Source organism: Neolamprologus brichardi, chromosome 5, assembly GCF_056152115.1.
Source record: "Neolamprologus brichardi isolate AB-2024 chromosome 5, ASM5615211v1, whole genome shotgun sequence".
Taxonomy (NCBI): domain Eukaryota; kingdom Metazoa; phylum Chordata; class Actinopteri; order Cichliformes; family Cichlidae; genus Neolamprologus; species Neolamprologus brichardi.
In genome coordinates, this window is record NC_142108.1 from 21,283,515 (window position 1) to 21,308,908 (window position 25,394).

Below are 25,394 nucleotides of genomic sequence, written 5' to 3' on the forward strand. Positions count from 1 at the left end.
TCAGATGAATTTTTGCACGAGAAAAGAAATGAAATATCATCTTTTGGACTGAAGTGGCTTCTCTTCTTTTGTCTTTGCCTCTTCATCTTCTTTCTCCTCTTCCTTTAAAAGCTCTCCTTCCGCCTCTGTCCACTTTTACTCGTAATGTTCAAACTAACTATATTTATTCACGTGTTTCTTTGTCTGTTTCTGTCTCGTGTGTGTTTTTTCGTTCATCTCTCTCCAACAGAGCGGCTGGAGCCCCTGGATGCCGGTCGTTGCAGTGATGGTCGCCGTGACGGCCGCCGTCCTCTACCCCAACCTCTCCAAGAGCAGCTCCACCTAGGACACAAAACACAAGCGAACACACACATGGAGCGCCGTGAGGAGAGCGTCACTGCTTTACTTGTATAAAGTCTAATTGTACATAATTGTAGAGGGATATAAAGGTTGTGGTTTCTACAGAGGACTCAGAAGCTTCTTGGATTATTTTGTTTTGGGTTTTTGTTGTTGTTGTTTTTCCTGCGGCGGGGAGTTTTGTTGTTTTTATTCTCCGCTCTCTCAGCTCTGGTGGGGGGCTCCTTTTTTTTTTCTCCCCCCCCCCCTTTCCCCATTTTTTTTTGTCTCTGCTGATTTCCAGGTAACAAAACGTTCTCCAGCAGGTGGAACTTCCACATACACACAAAAACCTGCTTAATGCTAACCCGGCGCTTTCCAGCAGCTTCGAACGTCACTGACAGGTCTGAATCTGTCCGTTTCACCTTTACCTCTGAGGACAGAGTTTCTGAAGAAGAGATGGCTTTTCTTTTACACAGCTCCACATTCAGCTTAAATTTACTTGCTAAATTCTTCAAACCAGCTCGTTGTGTTAGAGCAGATCTAGAGGAGGAGCCACTTTTTCTTGATCCCAGTTTACAGACGTCAGCTGTAATTCACCCAGGGGATGTACCCATCTTCGATTTATACCAATAAATACTTTTTGAATCTCCTTCAGGACACAAAATAACCACACATTTCATTTTAGTTTTCTCTGATAAAATGTCCAAAACAGATGAAACAACAATTTAAGGCACTTCCTTGATAGCAGCTGCTTACAAACAGTAACTAAAGGTTAGAAGTGTAGTTAAACCACAGCGGAGGTTTATGTTAGGGCAAGGTTGTATTACTTGAATGGGCGCTCCAGTAAAGTGGCCCACGGTGCTGCGACATCCCTCAGCTCCATCGATTGCTACAGTTACTACAATTAAAATGATAAAAACAAACAGTTATTTATTTAGCTGTTTCCAGCTTTTCTATCAAGGATATGTTGACAATTTGTCCAGAAGAAACATGTTTACACCACTAAAATGAACTGTGTTGTACTCCGTTGGGACCCATTCAGTCTGTCCTGAGAGCGCCCCCTGTGAAACAGATCAGGAGAGTTTGGTGCGTTCTCTGGTTTCCTGCTAACATCTCAGTTTCACTAGAGTTAGAGTAATTCGAATACTTTGGGCTTTAAGATCTGTTTTTGGTCAGATAGACGGTCGTTCAGTGACTTCAGGTGTTCTGCCTTAAATGTGACTTCAGGTGACCGTGCATCACATCGGGCTTGAGCAGGTCTGAGTTTATAGACTCGGGATGATCCTGGCTCTAAGAGCACAAACGAAGCACAAATGGTGACAAAGCGCACCATGTCGTCGTGATTAACCCGAGGCTGCTGGGAAGCTCTCGCGCTGAAGCAATTTCAGGAAGCTCTGCCCTGTTCTGCTTTCAGTCGGCCATGTTGGATGTCTAACTTGCCGTTTTCTCTGGGGTTATTATTTTAATTTGTTTCTTTGTTTCTGTTTGGGGAAATTCTGGGGTCTGGGTTGAAACTTGAAGCCAAATTATTGAAATAAAATCTGATTTATTTTATGTTGGGTTTACTTTTTTCTTTCTCCATGTTGGGGGCACAGAGAAAAGGGGTCAAAGTGCCTCTGATGTAACTAACAACACAGTTTGTGTATGTGTGCAGACATGCACACACACACTTCCCCTGATATACACACACACACACTTGGTTTGACAGTCAGAGGTTGCTTTTTCCAGGGCTTTCAGCTTAATCACGGCTCTTTAAATGTCTGAGAATTTCCCAGAATTCAGATTAACCGACTATACAACACCCGAAGAACAAAGTTTAAAAGGAGGAACAAGAAAATTTGTCATGTTTGACGGGCCAAATATCAAAATCTATTCATTTTTTTTAATGACACACAAGACGTCAGACCTCTGATGAAATATTTTGAGAGACATTGAATCATTTCAAAGTGTGTGTGTGTGTTGGTAGACAGGGATGTGTGTGTGTTGGTTCACAGTCTGGACTCTTGAGCAGCGTTCGTCATCGTTCGTGTACTCCGTTTCGTCTCCGTGTTTAAAAAGAACTAAAATAAGACAATGAACAAATACTCCTGATGTGTAAAGAGAAAAAACACTACAGAACAGAGAGAGAATTGTAAGATAAAATGTTATCGACTGATGTGCTACTAGACTTATTTTGTTAAAACTGTTTAGAGATATGAGAGGGAGCTATGTAGAGGATATGATGAGGATGTATTGAATATGCAGAGCGATGTTTGGATTAAAGTTGTAGCAAGCTGACCCACCAAACCTGCTTCCTGTGTCTTTATTCACAAACACTGAGAGATGAACTCATTTTGGGTCAATATAAATACTTCAGAAGGTTGAAACTATCCTGTTTTTTTCCATCCGGCTTCTGCATGCTGTTATTTTGAAATGGCAACAGCAGGAAGGGCATTACAAAGGGATTTTTACTGTAACTGCTCACAAGATTTAAAACATTGCATTGTGTAGAGATGGTGTGTACTTTGTGGTTCTGAATTAAATGCAAATAAGACACTTTAAACATTAATGTTTCCAGATTCTTGAAGACTGTTGTGTTAAAGAAAACCCAATTCTCTTTAATCCATTTTTACTAGATTAAAACACTGCAAGAAGAAAGGTAAAGAGCAGTATGAATGCCTTCATTTCTGAAAAATCTCTCGATTGGAGTATTATATTAAACTGATTTGTGAATTTGAATGATTTTGTAGTGCCCAAACAACTCCCAAGTACAAGAAAATGTTTATAAAATATGTAGTTTGATCAATACAGGATTAATGAAGTGGGTCTTTTTAAGGGAAAGTAATGTTAGAGTAAAGTTTTAAAGACAAAATTATCTCAAAGTTGTTAAAGTTGCTTTATCATTAAGAAAAATCTTGAAATATCAGCACCTAAAATCCAAACGTGTGCTGCTACAAACCCTTAATTTATTATTTTTTACATTTGTTTCATTAATCATGGTTAGCAGATTTAAAGTTACAGAATTGCAGTCAAGTATCTCTGGTTGAATCTTCAGAGAAAAAGAATAAACATCATCATAGTCATGTTTTCTTTTTGTGTATGTGTGTTATTATTTACAGCTTTTCTATGACGACAACCAAGAAAAAATAAATTATTGGTTGATGTATATATGTTTTTTCACGTGCTATATGTTCATGTTCCTCTGTGTATGGTTGTTTATCAGGGTGATGAAAACTCAAAGCAAAAACGTAAAATAACAATATTTTGTCCTCTTGAAAGTGAACACATCACATAATTCCCATGTTCAGACCCCCCTTTTTTTTGAGGTATTAAGATGTTTGAAATGACAATTAAAGTTCTGCGACCAGATGTAATTTTTTTCACTCTTCGTTGGGTTTCCATAAAATCCTAAAACCCTATCATGAGGTGTGATAAGAGGACCCAGATGCATGAGACAACAGCTGGCTGCAAAAGAAATGATCAACTTTATTGGTGGAAACAGAAGTCCAAAAGGGCACAATGGGCCAAAGCCAGCACTGCAAGCAGATAACACATGGAAAATAACCATTGCTACAACAAAAGGACCTGAAAAAGCAAGAGATGATGCTGTTTATACTGTACACAGAAGACCAACTGACCCAAGAGGACAGAATGAGAGAGGAGCAGCCAATCACAGAGGAGGAAAAGGGGCAGGAAGTAAAAACAGGAGGAGGCACTAACCTTCAAAGTAAACCAGGATGTTACTGAACGATAACACTAGGGAAACTAGAATAATACAGAAATCAAGACAAGAACTGAAACCTATCAGTAGAACAACTGTAAAGTCAAAACAGGAACAAAAAGAACCAAAAAAACAAAACACTTCAAAACCCTGGAACTATGACACGCCAACTCCTTATAATAAAAATAAATCACTTTATTTTTGCTCTGCAGAAGAAATCATCCATCTGGTAAAATCCAAACATCATGTTCTGAGCTGTAAGCCTTCCTCCATGGGTGGAACCTGCTCACACCAACGTTTATGGACACTTTTCTAAGAAGTCTCTTGATTTTGTGTTTTGCTACGTGGAGCACCTCAAACCGAGTGCAGTTTACTTCTCTCCCAGGTTTCTCTATATCAAGAGAAGCCTGAGATTCTTTCCAGAACAATCTTCATCTAAAAAACGCTTCAGGCCAAGTGAGTTTGAGGAGAACTGTCCCTTTAAGGCAGAGTGAGCTGTATAGGTGATGTAATGCAGACATGAAATAATGAAGAGAAGCAAAGGTTGCACAATTAGACAACACAGGTCTGGACTTGCATATGAGTGTGTGTGTTTGATATAAGCTGAATGTCGTCACACAACAAACACGCATCAATCATCTATCCGGAGCATGATGTCACCTTTTATGAGACGGTTTCAACATGCAGACAATAAAAAAAATCTTAAAAAGGACAGTACTCATATTTCTGTCTGTCTGATTCTGAGTCAGAAGAAAAGAAAAGTAAGACACGATTTCATTCAGGTAAAACTTAAAATACTGGGACATGGGCAGAGGGAGTGTTTCATGACAATAAGCTTCTTATAAAGTGGGGGAGGCCGAACGGTCACTGGACACATGTGGTCACATCTGGTGCTAATAAAGTGGATCATCAATCAGCATCACATGGGATAATCACTGCAGTATTTACAGAGCACAGACAAGGGCGTGTAGATGTGCTGGAAAGCAGAGATAAGTCAAAAAGAAATAAATGTGGAAAAAACAGGTGGGAAATTCTCAGAGACTAAAGGAGCTTAAACCAACTGAAATCAGTGTTTTTATAAACTTACCCCAGAGTCATAAACTTAGATAAATCTTAGTCTTAGCTTTATGGCTTTCAGACACAGACTGTAAATAAAAGATGGACGTAGCAGCAGTAACATCACTTATCTGTTAGTGAAGTCCTGCTATTAAGCCTCTGTCCGAGGGTTTTCATCATAAACAGCTTAGCCTTTTGAAATGAAGACGTGACGAACGAGGATTGGTATTAACAGTGAATGCTGCATCCTTATTGGCTGATCAGAGTACTCTCCATCCCCCTGTTTCACTCTCATAAAGAATGATATACACAAAGTATTGTGTAGTACTCAGTAATAGTAGCGCCTGAGCTACTACCATAAAAAAAAAAATGAAGGGCAGTTTCCACATTGTGTTATACACAAAAGGAAATAACCAGTGGAATTGCCCTCCGCTGGACAGAGTTCAGGTGTAAGGCACTTACACTCACTGGAAATAAACTGAAGGAAGTAAGCAGGACCAAACCCTCTGCTCTGCACTCCAAAAAAATATTTAATGTGCTGGAAATCTTCTTTGCTACAATTTCTCCAGCATGAACAAATAAATGGGAAATGCTTTGAGTGTTATGAAGGTCCATCCTCTCACATGTAACCCTGCCAGACCACAGTGATGAAAAGGTAAGAGGGCTTAAAAATGCTGGAAAAAATAACGCCTCGAATTTCAACCCACCCAAATGGATGTGTGAGGGCCTGAAACTCAAATGAATGAAGGTTTATGCAAAATAAATAACTAAATTTACAGAATGTGAGGTGGAACTCATTGACACAAAGGTTATTGACTAGAAGAAATATGAAATTATGTTTGTACATGTATTTATATTCAAACCATGCGAATCTATAACTACTCTGTGTGTAGTGTCTGCATCTGTGTCCAAGGTGCGGGAAATAAATAGACTTTAATGGACTTCAATGCCGTTGGGAGGCGGTAAAACGTCGCTGACGGTGACTAGCAACTCAGACAAACGAGAAGAAGAAGAAGCTGATTAATCCGAGCAGCACCTGAACGCAGCGGCATTAGTGCGGAGAAAGTTCAGACCGAGCTGCAGCAGCTCCGAGGAAACAACGCGGCAACACAGCAGGCTTACCGGCTAACTTTCTGTAATTTCTAACCCATCTCCGTGCCAGAAGCCTTACACAAAATCAGCGAGGAAACTTATCAAAGATGCCGGCCACAGAGAAGGACCTGGCGGAGGACGCTCCGTGGAAGAAGATCCAGCAGAACACCTTCACCCGCTGGATCAACGAGCACCTGAAGTGCGTCAACAAGCGGATCGTGGATCTGCAGCTGGACCTGGGCGACGGCCTGAGGCTCATCGCCCTGCTGGAGGTCCTCAGTCACAAGAAGATGTACAGAAAGTACCACCCGAGGCCCACCTTCAGGCAGATGAAGCTGGAAAACGTGTCGGTGGCTCTTGAGTTCCTGGAAAAGGAGAACATAAAGCTCGTGTCCATAGGTGAGTACCGGGGTCCATTCATTCATCTGGAAGCTTCCTCCTCAGCTGTGCGCCTCCGACAAAACTTTGTAACATAATAAAGAGTCCGCACACGACAGGGATTCTGGAATATCCAATATTTCTTCTCCGAGTAAAGTTTTCATCCAGTTTTCACTCACTATTCCAGGTTTAAAGCCTCATCGCCCCGTCTTCTGTCCTGGAATACACGGGCTACCATTTAAAATTCAGGCATTTTTACATCCTTGGCTTTTCTATGCGAGAACAAACGTCGCACCTGACTGCAAATGCAGATTTTTAATAATTTTGGACACTCTTCAATTCGGCATAGATTTTTAACCCAGAAAGCACAAATATTTTCTGTAAAATATCAGATTTGTAAGTTTCACTGCGCCGCTACCGCCCACTTGGTAGCGTTTCGTTAGCAAGGTGAGGCATTGGGGAACTTGAGTGTCTTAAAAGCTGATAAAGTTCACCATTATGCACTCAAAGTAAGCCTGTAGCGAAAGGTAGAAGAAACGTTATTGCTTAAATTATCCGTAATTTAATAAATTCACATTCCTGGTGGCTTCTGTACGTGTAAGCAGTGTACAAGAACTCCTTGCAAAACGTCATCGAGAAATGATCTTTTTAATAATGTCGCGCGTTTATCTGCGATATTAAAGTAATGTTGAATCGATTTAATACTACCTTTAGAACTAGTGGATGTCCTTCTTTAATTCGGCGTAAACTCATCAAAAATACTTGGACTACTTTTAAAATGTAGGTTATTTTTTATTTATTTGTTTTAACGTTTAAATCTGGGTCGTGTGAGAGTCGTAGAAACGTGGGTCTAAACTTGGCCTTGGCATTCAGGGTAATTTCTGATGAAGTGAATGGGTTTTTTCTGTCAACAGCAGCGTTAAGTGACAGATTTCTCAATTGAGTTTGGCGTGTTGTGGGTGCAGAGTGTGTTTTTAATGAGCAGTCTCCCACAGAGGTGAGGACACACCTGTGTTAATGAGGCCGACCTCGTGGAGAACTCAAGTCTCCTCAAATATTTCACCCTCGGACTCAAAGAAATCACAAAGTCAGAGCTGAATGATGTTCAAGAGCTCTTCCTCCCCCCTTCCCACAGTTTTTTGATCTGCTTTGCAGTCATTCTGCTTCATGTCCTTTACAAGCTGCTCTTTGCTGGGTGACTAACCACACCACACCTGAATTTAATTTCCATTGTTTGTAGTTTACGTCCCTTTTGTAAATAGTAGATTTTTGTTCCCTTAAGGTAATGTTTTAGAGGGTTAATCATCACTCATTAAATTGAGTCAGTGGGGAGGAAATCGGTAGAGATATAGATAGATTTCAAGATTTAAAGAAAAAATTTGCTCTAAAAATGCCATGCAAATTTCTGGTTTCAGCTTCTTGTATTTGAATATATCTGGGTTTTGGTTATTGGTGGGACTTTGGTAAAACTTTGATCATAGCATCTGAGAGAAATGGATTAAAAAATTTGATCTGTGGGTTTTTGTTCTCCCCTTTTCACTCGTCATGAGTAATCTGGACAAAAAAAATTGTGCTCTTTTAAAAAGAGGGATTTTATTGAAGTTTCACTGACGAATGCTTTTCCTTCAGACTGAGAAGTGACCCGGTGATCTAGGAAGTTGGGGGAAAAAAGGGAATCCTCTCTGCTTCCCTTTTAGCTTGTTTTGCACATCTCATCTCAGTGCTTGGTGATTCACTGCAAATCTAAATGCTCTAAATAATTAGATTAATCAGCATAAACTTGATGAAGCAAGAGTACACGAAGAGCCGAGAAATGGAAAGGTCATTACAGGCATGATTGATGCTGTTTGAAATGTCCCTGAAAGTTTGGAAAAACAAAAGCTCGTTACTCCCAGAACACCTTTTTGTTCTTGTACCTGAGTTTGCATTTATGAAATGAATGAAAATGAGTTAAACTCATGGTCTCTGGATTCTCTGTGCATATGGATGGTTATTTCTGCTCGTTGAGACATTTTAAGGTGTTTGGTGTCAGGTAGAGAGCTGCTTAATTGGCTGTCTGCTCATGTTTTTTGAGGGTGCTGAGCTGTTTTGCTGTTCATACTGGTGTAAATGGTGGACAAAATAACAGAAGAATCTCTCCAATCTTTCATAGAGGTGTATTTTCTTTATATATATTTTTTCCCATTAGTTTTAGCTCCCTCAGTTTGGCTTTATCACATTCATAACAGAAAACCTACATTTAAAACAAACTGGAGGCATCGTGTATGAAAGTTGGACCTTCTACCAGCTGTTATGGGAATTGTAGTCAAACTAGTCAAAGATTTTTCTTTTTTACTCCTGTGTTTAAAAATCTCAACATTTAAAATGTGAGATTTTAATCCCAAACAAACTGAAAGAAGAATTTAGTCATCTGCACCAACGCTGGTGTTTTCAAATTTCCATCCCAGCAGTGCGGTTTGATTTTCACTAAATGCGTTTGCACTTTGTGCACTGGCTTCACTCCTGTCCTCCGAGGTTGGTGCCCATCCTTGGTCTGTGTCAATGAGCTGATTCACAGCCTGAGTCAGTGTCATCTCTGAGGCAAAATGATCTCATCTCCTCCCTGTGGTTACCTGTTGGCAGGACCAGGTGTGTGTGCTTTGTGATGTGATGAGTAGTCTGGGTTCTTGTTTCCCAGACGGTGAGTTTTGGTGTTTTCATTGGAGCTGCGTACAGTCCAGCACGACATCCTGTTCAAGAATCGTTCAGTTAAACTCGGAACAAAACACAAAATGTGACACCAAGTCGAGTCATTGCCAGTATTTCATTGTACTTGTACAATGACAGTAGAGGGCTATTCTACCCTTTTCTATTTTTATAAGTGTCATACTTTAAAGGCTGAAAAGGGCATACCAGACAAAAGTCACTAATAAAACAAACAATAACAAAGAAACAAAGAAAAATAAGTCCTTGACAAACTGACAATGTTTATCTGCTGTTTTCACCTGAAGGTCACCTGCCTGTTCAGCTCTCTTATGAATAGCACCACTACTTACATGAAATGGATTCAGAGCATGAGTTAATAGCTGTACCTCATTTATTTTAATGTTTTGACAGAGTCCTGAACAAGCTGCTGGTTGCTGATTATCTTTTTGTAAGAGGGGGGAAGATCACATTGATCCAGCTAGAGATGAATGCACTCTGTTTTTAATAACAACAGTGAGTCAGGCTTTGATTTTATTACGAAAACGGCTTTCTTACATCTCAGAAATATCCCCAAAGTGCAGTTTGAGTCTAAAATAACTCAATGACCTGCCGCTGCTGAGATTAAACGAGTGGTTAACTTTAGACGAGCAGATTGTGTCCAGAACGTCTCTCAGAAGCCTGAATGTGTCGCGTTTCCACAGCTGAGCTGCGTACAGCTTGCTTTCGAGTTCATTTGAGACCAGAGCCGCTTTTATACCTAATCAGACGTCTCCATCTGAAGAGGGAGGGAGACACCTAAAAAAACTAACCGCGCCGAGTGAGCTGAGGTCGGAGTGCGTTCAGCTACGTAACGCTGTGGTGGACGGTTGGTTTTTCCACACTTGAAAGGAAATGACTGCCTGACTGGGTGGGACGTGCACACAGTTGGGCAGAGCTGGTCCTGTTTCAGCTTTCAGACATGAAGCAGAAGACTGTGATTACCTCCTTTTTATGAAGAAGGCAAATATTCAGTGCCTGCTGACAGTGACTTTATGTAACCTATAGTGTGTTCATTATAACAAACTCTTGTTTAAGTAGTAGTTGATTATTGGTAAAAGAGGGAGAGAGCTGAAGGAAGATCAGCTCTCCTCTATCAAAGATCTTGAGTGATGGGAACCATCGGCCTGCCTTACGGGTTTAGGTTTGAGGATAACCAGCAAGTGTTTTGAATACAAAAGGGTTAGCTGATGGCTAAAATTGGTCGAAAAATTTGTTCCAAAACAGAAGTTGTTGAACTCTGTGTGTTCAGGAATATTTCTCCGTTATGGTTGTAACAGAGAAAGGTTTCAAACTGCTGATCTCTCATTCTGACATCCATCTCTTATCCTGATGTGAAGTCAGGAGTTCATGTGATCATGTTGCTTTAATGGCCCTCGTAAACCTGCAGATACAGAGTAGGACATCAGAGGCCTGCATGATGAAGCAGGATTTGAGGGCTCAGCGAATGATTTAAAAATGTGGTTCATTCATATTGGGGGGGGGAAAATTGCCATGGAAACTTGTGCTGCAGACTTCACCTGCTCCACCGCACGTTATGTTCAGAATAGGGAGAGAGATCAGCAGGTACGGCTGCCTACTGAGCAGTCACATGGTTTCGTCTTTCAGGTGAACGTGCTCATAACTACATTGATAAACCCTGAGCTGGCTTATCGACTAGATTCCAATTAACCTGATCGATGTTGGAATAAGTGAAGCCAGATAAGGAGAAAGGAATGATGTACTTTCAGCACATCTCTGGTTCAAACCTGTTTTAATTTTTCTTCATGGGGTAAAAGGAGCCTGTTAGCTGTGGAGAGTTCATAATCACCAGGTGGATTTAACATTAGTTTAGCTTTTTAAATGAACGCTTAAACGGCACGCTGACTCTGGTTTTGTGGAAGTGAAGCATATCCAGATCTCAGACAGGCCATTTGGAGCTCATCCAAAACCACCTCCTCGCACGTCTGGTTGTTCATTTATGCGCAGCACTCCAGCTGCTTTCACTTTTTATTGTTCAGCCGCAGTCTGAAGGGCGTGCCATCTGTGGCACAGGTAGTACTGTCTCGTTTTAAAAGTCGTGTTTCGCAACACATGTACCATCTCACAAATGTTTGCATGTCAGTGCAATACTCGGTAGTCTGAGTTCACTGTGACGCATTTTACAGAAAGTCCACACGACATCAGAGTGTGAAAATGTGCTCGGGTCCCACCTGGACGTCTAAGAGGCTCCGGTGTGTTTTCACAGGTGCCGACAGTTTGTCAGATACCTCACCTCCATGACAGGCGGAGCATATGAGCCAAGTAGGAAGGGGTGAGGGAGGTCAGGCGTGTGGAAGCTCAGTTAGGCCATGTCCACACTCATACGCTTTCGTTTGAAAACATCTTTTTCTCTCCGATTTGGCCTTCCGTCCAAAAACGACGGTCAAGGTTTTTGGTTAAGGAAAACTGAGCTTTTTGAAAACTCTCTCCAAAGCAGAGCGTTTTCAGAAAACACTGTGTTTTCACGTCACAGAGTGGACCATGAGCCTGGAGCCTTTTCAAAAACGATGACGTATTTTAGTCATGTGTTGCAGTCATGTGACCCATTAAACTAAGATTAGGTTTAATTGGTCCCTATTAAAGATTAATATCAGTTTGTACATGCTCCAGATCGCTATTCTTTAATTCTTACTCGCTTTTTCAACTTTGTACTTTTGTGTTAATCACAGCAACAACTCCACTTCTTTGTCAGTCCATTTAAAAAAACTTGGTGCTTTTCCTCAACAGCTGGAAATGACGCAGGTCGAATCGTCTTGCGTTTCACCAATGTGCAATACAGGAACGTAGCGTTTTTGATCGTTTCAGTCTGGATGAACAACTGTTCAGAAACGCTTGAAAACGATAGTGTGGACGCAGAGCGTTTTTAGACGAAAACGCCATTTTCAAATTTATCCGGATTAGTGTAGACATAGCCTTAAACTCATCACCCTCTCACCTGCACACTTTCACTCCATTTACATGTTTGAGTTAAGGGTCTGCACCTGAGACCACGCCACAAAGGTGCAGCGCATGTTTTGCGTCTCGTGTGGAGGAAACTCTTAAATAAAACAAAAATAGGTTCTGTTAAAATTAAAAATGTCTTATTGAAAGATTAGGGAAGAGTTTACTGGTCCTAAAGGAAAGCTGAAAAGTCACCACAAAGGCGACATTTAGCGACCTCCCCTTTAGCCTTAATGATGGGTTTTCAGTTCAGTATATATCAGTAGTTTTATGTGTTTTTCAAAGGGAAGCTGCACTGCAGCAATGATTCTCTTTAACTTCTGATGCACCGACAGTCATTTTGTTACATGAGCAGGCTGAAATATGCCAGAAACCACTGGGGTTTTGAAAAGGTTGCTCCCACTCGGCTTTCAAAGGGTTAAAACTCAGTCGGTGACCAGCTGGTTAGGATTTGGTTGAAGGAGAAACTAGATTCAGTGCAAGCTTCAGGGACAAGATAATTTCCCACCACAAAAAATAAGTGGTGAGCTGAATGAAACTGGAATTCCTCCAATGGCGGTGTGACTTGCTGCATACTGGAAGCTCGTTTCCGTCACAGAGGCGAGGCCATCTCAAAGCTCGTAGCTTATATCACGACCCAGCCCCATAGTTAGGAAACCCTTCAGCAACCAGAAGTGTGACTCCACACAGAGTTGCTCATCAGACTGGGAGGGTGGAGAAGACAGACTGGCATGTGGCCAAAGTGATGTAACTCCACATCCTTTTCAGCTCTGTTAATGTATTGCTGTGGTGTGGGGACCCCTGAAGAAGGCCCCTGGCTTTTGTCTCTAACGCACACTGAATATTTTCAGTGCGTGCGACCTCTTCAGAGCTTGAATGCACTTCGTTTCAGATTTGGTTCAGGGACAGCTGACGCTGTGCTTTCAGGCTCTCTTCTGCCTCTCCTCGAGCTCGAGGCAGATCAATAGTTCCTCAGTCGACTGCTCTCAGTGACTGCCGGAGTTCAGGGCGTCTGTGTCATGTTTAAACACCAAATGTCACAATGGTAGCAATAAAGCACATCGATTACACCACAGCTGCTCTGTTTTGTATGCTTACATAGATTCTCACCGCAATCTTAAATTTTCTGTCTTTTATTTAATTTGACAAAGAAATTTCCTTTATCATAAAAACAGAATTGGAGTGACTTGAATCTTATTTACGACCTTGGTAAACACTTTCCTGATTAGTTTGTCTGAATAGCTGGTTTCAAGTCTCACTGACAGCATGGTGATGTTGATTCAGTAAATACTGCCTCCTCATTAGTGCTCGAAGAGGATAAATAAGGGTATGATTTTTAGAACAGGCCTATCAGTTTTCAAGCAGTGTCACGGGGAAGGTGTTTGTAAGCAGGAGGATGGAGTCACACAAGTTACCTGGACTTTGAACTGAGAGATCACGAGCTTAGCCGTCTAGATGTTAAAGTCATTTGATTGTGGTGTAGTTTGTTTTTTCTTAACCTCTGGTGATTGGAAACTCGTACACTGGCGTCAGTTTGTGAAGATTCCTACAGAGCTAATGTCACACCAACGATGCTAAATTTGGGTTGGCTGACCAAAAAAGGCGAAGGGAAAAAAATCACTACTTTGTACAACAGCGGGTTTCCTCCTCAGCTGGCAGCAGAGCAGCAAACACAGGAACACCCACCGGTTTCCTGGCGTATATTGTCTTTGTGCCTCTGCATCTCAGCTTCCACTTAATTCAGCTATGCATCGTGGCCTTTAAATAGATATGCCTGACATTCAAAGTGAAATCACTCATATTTAACTCCTAATAGTTTACGGAATAACTATTAAGCTTCGTTAGGCAGTGCAACCGCAGTGAAACCCTACAATCCTACCAGATCCGGGCTTAAAAGCGGAGGCAATGGAGCTTTTTCAGTGGTAGCTCCTAATCTTAGGAGCAACTCACCTTTTCACATATAAGCTGCCCAGGCCCTCAACACTCTTAAAAACTTATGTGGATAATAAAAGCCAGGATATGCTGCTCAGCAAGTCCCAAAAGCAAGCAAGAACAGTCTCTTATTTATTTGGTTTGTTTGGTTTTTAAGTGTATATTTATTGTGTTTAGTTGTTATTTTATAGTGTACATTTTCTTTAACTGGTAGAGAAATTTGGTCGACTGAGGTTGTTTAAAATGTGCTATAAAAATAAACTTTGACTGGACTTGAAAGTTGAACTTCTGTGTATGTGTGAATGAATACAGTTAATGCAGCCGGCTAAATGTCTGTTCCAGATGACTAATTTCTGTTTCTGCAGCATGGTTCAGGTGAAAACTGTTCATAAAGCTGGAGCTTGCAACGTTGCCGTGTTGTAACGCTTTTTCTGCAGGTTCCCGAATCTCTGCAGAGGCCGTGTTTATCCTCTGACAGGAGTTTGATTTAAGAAGCAAATCTTTACCGCCTTAGAGAGAAATCTATCCCTGAATGAACCTTAGCTGGAATCATCATTCTGAGATTGCAACAAGTCAAGTCATCTTTATTTATATAGCACATTTAAAAGACATCAAGTGTCGGCCAAAGTGCTGAACAGAGGGATAATATAATAAAAGAATTAAAATAGAAAGAAAACATTAAAAAAAAAATAAAAATAAAAAATAAAATTGTAAGACATGTAATAGCAACACCTTATATGCACACTTTTTTTTTTGCCTACCTCTTTTTGGACATTGGCCAGTGAGTTGAGAGGTGTGTTGTGTACAAAAGGCGTTGGCCCATCCAACTGCATCATGATTGGGAAAGCTGATGGATTTATGGAGTAGCTGTGACGTGATCAGTTTAAGTTGGAGAAAAACATCTAGATTATCTTACTCATGTGTTAATCCTACGTTAGCTATAACAGTTTGAGTCACTGGAGCTTCTTAGCTGTTCTTTGCCTTATACACACTGTGACACAGGGCATGCTCATTAAAACATGCTTGTTTGTACAAGAAGTAGTTCTCTGCTTCGAACTGCTATAAAGATGGGCCATGTCTGACCAAGAGGGGCATCCAAACAGTAGAAAGATGGCCTAAAGGCAATAGTTTCAGGCAGTTGAACCCAGGGGGTGTGCTGTGGCCTTGAATGAAACAAATGGCATTAGTGTGAACTGGGAATCATGCAAAGCTTATATAGAGTCTAAGCCTAACAATATGGAGTTGGAAAAAGTCACGATGGGTGTAATGGAGGTGTTGTGTGGTTATTAGCAGTTTGTGTACATTTAGTTTATCAGATTTCTGCTGAGGCTGAAACAAGGAATAACTGTGCATGGAAAAACAAATTTAGGATTTGGAAACATTGCATGGAAATCTGTGCAAAACCAGCGTGAATGCGGAACAGAAGTGCTAAACGGCACCAATTAAACAAATCACCTGGGACAAATTGTAAGGCGAGCAGAGGTAAGTATTTAGCTTTGAGCCAAATTTTTATTTTTTTTTATAGATGTCCAAAATTAAAGCTGCATAAATGACTTGCAGTGCATATAATTACCTTGAGTGGCTTTCCTGCTACTGGTTTGACTCCAATGTGAAAACTAAACACACATCTGAACAAAAGAACTGTTTGGGTAAATTCACACACTGCGCATAACATTTTATGTTTAAACTAAAATGCAGACGAGACGAGTACCTCGATGGTTGCGTGCTGTGAAAGATAATTGGCCCTGAACTTGAGCCAAGCTACATTGCTACCAGGATAACCTTGCACCAGAGCACATAAGATAGTGGTGCTTCTTTCTCTAGGTGTAGCTTTAAATATTCACAGCCTTGCCTTAAGCGAAATTTAAGTTATAAATAACGTTTCACTTTTATGGAAGCCTGAAATGTCTCTGCTTCCTGTTTTTAGTGCAGCTTTTGTGTAAATGCACAAAATCATATAATGGAAGCTGTAATGCATTGTGTTTTGGAATGGAGAAGTAGCTGTAGTCTGTTTTATGTCCCTGTCTGATCATTACTAACACTCTACAAGCTAGCATTGCTTGCATGCTCTTCTTGGCCTGTGCTTGCCCCGATTAGTGTTTCTTCATTTATTGTGTCAGAAATATGACGTCACCTGTGCTGGTAAATTTAGTTGAATAATCCTGCCTTCAACTGGTTGTTGTCCCCGTTTTCAGTGCTGTTCTACATCTGCCTCAGTGTGAGAGGAACCAGGTGAAAACAGGCCTGACGGGATCTGTAGCTTTCAGGTGTGACCTTAATCAGGCGGCGTGACCTCTTCTACATGCAGAGTTAACCTGTGGTGCCTCCAGGCCCTGTTTTCCCAAGAACAACCCCACCTTTCAGTGGGAGAATTTTTCCACTTCTCTGTTTGTATTTTCAGAATGTCAAACTTTCCTCGTTGTTCAATCGGCAGCAGCCAATCAGTCCTGCTTTTTTTTTGTTTTTTTTGCACTCTTTAGTACTCTGTGATCATTTTTGGAAGGCAGTCTTTGTTTCTCATGTCTCACAACAGATGTGAGATGGTGTGAAATCTTTATACTTTGATCTACTGTTAATCAAAATGCCCCACACTCGCAGTGAAGGGACTGAAACGGTTTATTAAAACAAAGAACTAATTGTTTCCTCCTCTTGTCCTGCTCGATGCCACGCCTAATGGACAGTATATCTCAAAGGTTAAAACTGTTCTGCAAAAGATACACTGCTGTGTCCTCTGTTGGCTCCTCTGCCATCCAGATACATTTTAGGAAATTATTGTACTCGAGCATGGCGTACTGAGGTTGACTGTTAGGTCATGGGCGGGAAGATGGAGGCACAAATGAGGAAAAATGGAAAAAATCCTGCTTTTATCCTTTACTTCACCTTGCATGACCCCCTGAATGTGACTGATCAGACATGGAACTCAATAGTTACAGTTCAGTAAACTCATAGAAGACCTCAACACACTCGTTGTATGACGTTTAGTGAATTCGGAGCTGCCACACTTGTATAAAAAGAAAATCGCCTGTATTGAAAGTGTTAGTCTTTCTGGACCTTGACACAAAGTTGGATCTGAAAGATTAAATTTCTTGTCCTGCTGTTTTTGCTCCTACCTGCGTGGAAGGACGACTGACTGGAATACTTTAGGACTCTGGGAACTGTCACAGGAAAATGTTGACTAATGTTTTGAAAGTTGGGGGGAAAACTAATCTGCCACCTGGAAAAAGTCAATTATTCTAGATCACTTTTAAAACTGCAGCTATCGATTTGCGTGTTTGCTTTTTGAGGGCTGTTATATATTATTGTGATTAAAACATGTTAGCTTTTTACACCGAAACTGAGGAGTCCAAATATACAATATTGTATATGTGTAGCCTGTACCCTTCAGTATCTTAGACAAATGTTCACTTTTTCTTTTGAGTGCGCAGCAATTACATTTACATCCAGTCAGGCTTCTGCTTTTCTAAAAATCTTCCAATGAAAGAATTTAAAACTTGACACTTCCTGGAAAAACGGGAGTCGAGACTTATTGATTCTGAGTCTTGACTTTGTACTAAATGGATTTGACACTCCTGTAACATGACTAATAATTGACAGATAAATCTATAATGAAGATGCCCATTTATTGTGCGCGTCATCTTCATATCTGCTGACGAGCGTCAGGCTGCTCTCAGCACATTTAGTGCTGCCTCCCTCGGTGAGATATTAACTAATCTGCTGGCTGGCTGCTCCTCTCTGGGAGCAGAAACCTCACCGTGCACACACTCTCACACTCTTGAGTTCACCCTTTCTCTTTTGGCCGTTTGTTGCTATGGTGATGTGTATCAACAACAGTCCACGTCCAACGGCCTCGTTGAACTCTGACAGCTGATAGATGTTTGGTTCCTGTCTGCCAGGTCTCGGTTTAAAGTTCAGGCTTTGACACAGATTTCTGGATGTTCTGTTTCTGACGTGTTGATTTCTGTTTTCATTTTTGTGTTTGTTAGTTTGCCACTCTAAACTTTTTATCAGAGCTCAAAACACAGATAAGAGAAACGGCTGTCAGTCGAGTCACTGAAGTACAAACTCTGAAACGGTTTATCTGCTCTTGTGTTGCTCCGTGCTTATTCATGCTCGTCATGTTACATGCGGTTTTTATAATCTTAGGCTGGCCTGGATCTGATCTTAATCCTGATGCCAGCAAAACTGACGAGTACATTAATGGGAGAAACGCAGCTGTGTGAAAAGATCATCTCGACAAACTCGGCTGTACATCTAAAGGACAAAGGTCACTCTTTCGTGGATGCCAGAATTCACACTTTGGACTGAGGAGACGGTTGGTTTGAAAGACGAGTGAAACGAGCCGTCTCTGTCCCCTGAATAACACCAACTCACAGCCACCTACAAATGCAGACTTGAGATCCCTTCCCAAGCATCTCAACCCCAACTCACACCTTGTGTCAGGTCACCTCAATAGTTTACGTGATAGGGTGGGATATCTACTCGTTTAACCCGAAACCTCTGGTGGTAATGACGCCCACCTTTTTCCACACTGTCTGATGTGATAACGCAGATGATCAATAATGGGTCAATGACCTTCTCTGTAGGGTTCATACCTTAGGGTAAATACATGGGACTCTGCACCTTTTTTGGTTTTAGAACTTAAGTGACTGGACTTAATTAAGTATTTTCTTTTTAAGCTCCTAAGATCACCATGACCTGAATAACTGAGAATCAGCCTTATGCTTAATGCAAAGGGTGGACATGACCACTGTGGTGTCGGCATTGGAGTTTTGGCTGCTGTAAAATTTTTATTTATTTTTAAAGTCAGAAATGACTATACCTGTACAAGAGGGTCAAGTTATCAGCTAACACTAGCAACTACTACTGAAACTAGGTTCACTAAGATGGCATGTACTGATGCCACTGGCCGATATTTCTGCTGCTTATCAGCTTTGCCATCTAAATGTTGAAAGATGGCGTGATGAGGCACTGAGACTTTATAGAAAGGCTCTAACAGAGATTTCTTAGTTTTCCTGGATTAATGAGGAAAACATGACTGCAAAAAACCAAACCAAAACAGTGCAGCAGCATTGGTACCCAACCATCCTGACTCTGATTAGTTCACAGTAATTTAAACTGTAATATCCTCATTTATCCTCCTGTCTCTGTCTGTCTCTGTCTGTCTCTGTCTGTCTCTGTCTGTCTCTGTCTGTCTCTGTCTGTCTCTGTCTGTCTCTGTCTGTCTCTGAGTTTTGGCTCACTGACAGACTTTCTTAAGGTTAATTATTCAGTGGCTCCAGAACGAAGCGCAACACTTTCATAGAAACTGAATTGGTGACATTGTTGTTGAGTCTCATCACTGTGAAGAACAGTCGGTATCGAGACAAAGACGGAGGTGTTGGGGGCTGAACGCACACACAGAGGAGTGATTGATAACACTGGCAGAAAGGCCTCAAGGTCGGGCCAGTGAGACGCATTCTTCCTACTTGTCATGGCAACCTCAGTAAACAGAGCTGGTGATTGGCCGAAGTAACCTGAGGGTGGCGGACTTGTGTGGGTGTTAATAAACAGGAAGTGTCACGTAACTTGGAGCATTAGGAGCATGCCTCATGATGTGTTCAGGTACCATGAGAAAGGTCAGAGATTGTTCTGTAAGTGAGGAAATGCAGGTGACGTTGCAGCACACAGGAATCACAACCTTACAGAACATATTTAGTCACTTTTTTTGTAGCATCCAATTAAAGAAGTATAAACAATTTATCTGAATAAATGCGCACCTCTTCTTGTCATTTCTGATCATTTAATGAACAAATGTATGTGATACTTGTATAAATCAGAAAACTGGTGTAAAATTATTACAGTATTTGATGGGAGCAGAAGACTTTCTTCAGGGTGTTCAGGAAAGAACTCTTATGAGATGTGATGGTAGAAGTTCTGTGACAGAAACCAGGTAATGCTTGTCTTTGGCTGATCGTTTCCTTCAGCGTTATCCCCTCATACACTTGGGGACAACGTTCAGTATTGAATGTTTTGGATTAGATGCATTCAATCTGTTGTGGATGAAATGGAGACCTGCCGAGTTTTCTCTAAATGCATTCATATACAGTATCGAGCTATCCTACTGTCATTCAAATGTAAGTGGGTGGATATCAGTTTGCGTCCTTGATGTGCTCTGAAGGACAAAGACCTTGCATCAGGCCTGTTGTCTCGGATACCCAATCACTCAATGGGTGATCCAAACATCTGTTCAGCGCATTCTTGCCTGAAGAATCTAGTGATGAGCTGGTCTACCTTTTGAGCCACAGCTGCCCATCGATCTTTGGTGTATACATCCACTCATTACATTTAAAATAAATAAAAGTTACAAATGATAAATTAAAACCCAACTTTTCAGTTATTAGACTATATCAGCCTAATGACCAAAGGTCTGTGCTGGTTTTAAGTTTCCACATCAGTCGTGTAAGCTGCTGATTGGATGAGGATTGCTTTCAAACATCTTCTTAGGTGACCTCACAGAAACTTGGTTTGGGCTGACTAACCAGCGTCAGTCTCCAGAACCAAGTTTCTAAAATTAAATGCTCTTTTTAAGAGAATCAGTTTCACACTCGCACTAAATTTAACAGCAGTGGATTTTTAGTTGAGCACAGCACTTAAAACATAATAATTAAGTGCAGAGTTCATGATTTGTTTTCATTTCCTTTGGAAACTGGAGCTTTTAGGATTCTCGGAGGGTTCCTGTGTCTGAGTCATTGGACGGAGGAGTGTTTAAGTTGGCCGTGTTTGCACTCACTGAAACCTCATCGCTCCACTCTTACCGAAACCTGTTTGCTCCTTCATCTGTTTCACTTCCTTGGTTTCCATCCTCCAGGAGGACAAAAAGCCATCATGGCGGTGTCATATTTATGGCTCCAGCCTTCGCTCCTCTTCGCTGCAGATGTTGCTACTGTGGCTTGACTGAACTGTGTCAGCATGTAGAGGAGCAGAAACACGGGCCGTCCAGATGAGGTTGTTTTCAAGTCCGCAGTCTCATCCTCAGCTCCTTGTTTACAGCCTCTGTAGAGATGTGTATCATCACTGAGAATAACTGCAACCAGATCAGTAATTGCAACCAGATCACAGCATGTGTCACATACAATAAGTCCAAAACTAGAAGAAGCATAACTAGATAAATCTGGATAACATCTGCAGTGTTTTATTCTTTGGTTCTTCAACCTTGAAGGATGGCATTAGAGAAATTAAGGAAGCATGACCCAAGGTGTTGGAACAAAAAGCACCTTTTTTCTCTCTCTTTTTGTAGGGAAAGACAAAACTGCTTTCATGTTTTCGTTGTCAGAGCAAGCTCGCGCTAACACACTATAAAAACCACCAGTGCGAAAAACACCAGCACATTCCCCAAGTCCTCCTCGTCATTCGGTGGGTTTAATTATACATTTCATCCTCAGAGCCTGTGAACTGAGGTTATTGTGGAGACCGGGTAACTCTGGACCATGTAAACTCTTTGCAGTGTTAGTGGTCTAGTCTAAAATTGTGAGGTTATGGTGTAAGTGGCAAACTGGAAGAAGTAACTTTCTGTGAAACGCTCAAAGTTTCTCAGAGTTGGAGCTTTATTTTTTCTATTCCTGACTTAACTGGAGGAGCTCTGCATGATTTTGCTCAAATCCTTGTGTTGGGAAAGTGGCACAACTTTAGAAAACTGTCATGATTTTATTGCATCACAGCATTTGTCTGATGCTAAAATTACTGGGAAAAGTTGTTCGGCTTTAGGCCAGCTGAAACTGTTGATCCAAAGGGGTGCAGCTTCAACTCCACCTTACGCATCTCCTCGCTGAGAAGCAATAATTTCTAAGTATAGACTGTCTGTTTACTCACTGGTGTAATCTTGGTTTGTCTGAAGAGGTAAAGGTAGTTTTTGTTAAGTCTAGAAGGTTTAAATCGTTGTGAATTATCTAAAGCTGTTAAAGAAATTTGAAGAAGTTAAAAACTGCTCTTTATATCAGAGTGAGTCATAAGAACATTTCTATAATGAGGATTTCCCCTAGTACGTAGTTCTTCTTCTTTAAAATTTTAAAACCGCTCAATGTCCATCTATTCAATTATTAGTATTGTTTTATTTATTTTTGTTACTATTGGCATGGGTTCACCAGAGTCCTGGGAGTTTGTACAGCTGCCTGTATGAAGCAATCATGTTATAAAAATTACTCATTCTCTGGGATACTGACCCAAGAAAAGGCAAAGCCTCTTGTTAAAATGTTGGTAGGGCTAAACAAAAATAACGAAAGTAAAATATCAGCAGCACACACCCTGAAAACAAAACTGTGCTAGTAAAATACTGTCCTGGTGGTGAAAATTTGAGTTAAAAATGTCGTATTAACTCAAAGTATCTAAAGGTCTGACGGGTCAACTGCACTATAGGAGTTGCACTTAAGGCTCTTGTCTAAAAATGTCAGTGTTCTCACAGGATGCTTTTCCTTTCCCCCCCGTGTCTTTGCACTAAGTAGGTTAAAGAACAAGTGTAATAATGCAACACACATAAAGTGCTGACATTTCTAAAATCCAGTGTAGCCTCACAACAACACACCAAGCTAAAATGTGCTGTCCGTGTGCCAAATGTCTCATTCAGATGTGACTGAAATCTCCTCAAACTGAGGATTTAAAAAAAAAAAAAAAAAGAAAAAAGAAAAAACTGGCCCCAGGGCGAGTTTCAGCAATCTGCGTCTGAGAACATGTGAGGCAGCGTGCTCTGATTGGACGATCCCCCGGTGCGGTTGTAGCATTTGATGTCGACCTTGAAGATGTTTAATGTATACACATAAATAAAGGGTTTGTGGTGTTTATCGTTTCGTTCCCTCCCACGCTAATGTGTGTGAGACCCAGGCCTCAGTGTGGCTGCAGAAAAGGTAACACGAGAGCGGCCGGGATATCGACTTACACGCATGCTCACCCCTTCTCTGCACACAGAAAAGTACCTTTGTTTGTTTCGGCTGTAAATGCAGCAAAATCTTGAAAGTTTTTGCACTGAGAAGCTTTAAAGAAGCACATGTCAGCTGAAATCCACCAAACACAAACATTTAAAGGTTTTACTACAGTTTCACCTGTTTTTGATTGGAGTTGTCACAGTTGAGACTTGTTACTTATTTATGCTCCTCTAATTGGGTTCTTTTAATCTTATTTAGCACTGAAGGAAATTTGTCAGCATGGAACCGAATGACAAACACTCGCTCTAAAATCAGACTTTTTAAGGATATTTGCTTTTTATTTCCCCCTAATAAGGCTATTTTGGCTCTATGGGTGGTAAGTTCACACACTTCCTCACCTGTCGAGTCCGATTCCAAAAGACTGGTGCCTTTGTGAGGAAAATAAAATGAAGCCATTGTGGGAAGCACTAAGCTGCAGTTCCTCTACTGGCCTCTTGATCTGGCTGCTTTCAGGAGTCTTCCAATGGTGACATAAAAGGTGGACGGAGCTTCTGATGATCTGAACGATGGCTGGGTACCCAGACAGAAAACGAACTCCAGGTTTTTGTGACTCCTGTGAGCTTCTGGGGCTGATCACCAACACTTTGTTCACTTATAGTAAAGAAAGATTTATAACAATACCCCAAACTCCCTTTAGCTCTGGTTAAAACCTCTTTAAGAAGGTGCCCAATGTGTTTCTTTGACTGAAACCTCTTGCATGTGCATGTGGAAATCTTTTGGTTTGTTTTGAATAGACATGATTTGAAAAAGGGATTTCAGTTTACAGGAAACTGTGCAGATAGTTTTTTATTTTGGGGTATTGTAGTGATGTGGCTACAGTAGATTAAGTGGCGCTATGTAGGAAAAACAAAAACATGGCACAGTATCTTGAACCCAATAAAGGTTTGATCGTCGTGTCCAGCTATCCTATCAGCTGACTGTTTGGGTGTTTTCAGATATCTAACGATGAAACTTGTGAACAGGAACAATGGAAACTGATTTAAATTATGTTGCGGTATCATCAGAGAGGTGAAAAATGGCCCACACTCACACAGACGCTGGACTGTCTCACAGCTGATCATGCATTTATGAAGGGGAGCTATTGTCATGTTGTCTGTGTCATTGTGAATTGGTGCGGAGCTGTTTTTGATGCAGGAAGTGTGATCTTTTGTCTGGGTGTAGTGGCAGCAGACATGACGCAGAGTTTAGCGCAGCCACTGTGTGCCAAATATTTAGTTAATGATGACTATCAGAATGACAGGAAGATGATACACTGCTGGGTCTGAAAACACAGACGCACATGCAGGCAGACGGAGTTCAGTGCGTGTTTTAGATTTAGTTTTAGGTTTAATTTGAGAGGTGTGGGGGGTTGGTTTACTGAGGATTGTTCACTGATAATCACTGCGGTGAACCTCCTGCAGCCTGGCTCAGCTGCAAATATCCCAAATGCTCCTCCTCTTACTCACTCCATTTCTTCATCTTTTAATCTTTTGCCCCTTTTCTTCTTCTTTCTCCTCCTCCTGTTTTTCTATATATATAAAAAACAACAACAATCCAGTCACTAAACAAGTCTGGTTTTAGTTATTTTCCTATCTCAGTTTTAAAGGATTTGGCTGTTTTTAGGCTGCCTTAACTTCAGAAACTGTGAATAAGTTGATCATTTCTGTAGAGTAATGTTGGGCTGGGCTTTTTTTTTTTATTTTTTATTTTTATTTTATTTTAAGACAAGAAATGGTCTCAAGTTATTTAATACATATGAGGTAATGACAGGTTTGTCCAGTGGACTTTGTTGGTGTACTCGGTAGTTAAACTGACTCATTTGTTACTGACTTTATTTTAATTGATGTTAATCGCCAGTTCTGTCACACTGTCTTTCTGTGATGAAGCTGTAATCCATCGAGGTGGAAAAAGTGCGTTCTTATATTTAGACTTGTTACATAGTCCGAACCTCCCCCTCCACAACCATCATCTGAGGGTTTTGTCAAACGCTTCAAGAAGCTTTTGAACCTGCAGCTGCTTTTGTCTTTGTGTGCGAGCTTGTGGCTGCATGTCCACTTTAACACTTTTCGAGTTTTCTCCCCTCTTCCTTTTTTTTCTCTTCTCGATCAACCTCTTCTTCCTCACCACATGGCAAGTCTGGTTGTGATGACATCATTGCCTGGGAACCAGCAGGGTGAGGTCATGCAGGGCTAAACGCTGCAGTGTGTTTGTCAGTGTGTCTTGTTTATGCATGCAGACGTCATGCCAGATGTTTGTGTGTTAATGACAGGGCAGCTCTGCGCTGGTTAGTGAGCACTCTTGTG

At 41.1% G+C, this 25,394-nt stretch overlaps 2 protein-coding genes across 13 annotated transcripts in view; both read left to right on the forward strand.

Annotated features, from left to right (window-relative positions):
* Positions 1 to 2,622, forward strand: part of slmapa (sarcolemma associated protein a) — an 80,213-nt gene extending 77,591 nt beyond the window's left edge. For all 8 annotated transcript variants that reach the window (XM_087840868.1, XM_087840867.1, XM_087840869.1 and 5 more), the window contains one exon: positions 230 to 2,622. Coding sequence is in view for 6 of the 8 variants with exons in the window: in XM_087840867.1 (XP_087696993.1) it covers positions 230 to 325 (96 nt within the window). In the remaining 2 variants the exon portion in view is untranslated. The remainder of the gene's footprint in view (positions 1 to 229) is intronic.
* A 3,499-nt stretch (positions 2,623 to 6,121) lies between these two features.
* Positions 6,122 to 25,394, forward strand: part of flnba (filamin B a) — a 64,604-nt gene continuing 45,331 nt past the window's right edge. For all 5 annotated transcript variants that reach the window (XM_035904347.2, XM_006783046.3, XM_087840874.1 and 2 more), the window contains exon 1: positions 6,122 to 6,565. In XM_035904347.2, coding sequence (XP_035760240.1) covers positions 6,274 to 6,565 — 292 coding nt within the window. In that variant the 5' untranslated portion in view covers positions 6,122 to 6,273. The remainder of the gene's footprint in view (positions 6,566 to 25,394) is intronic.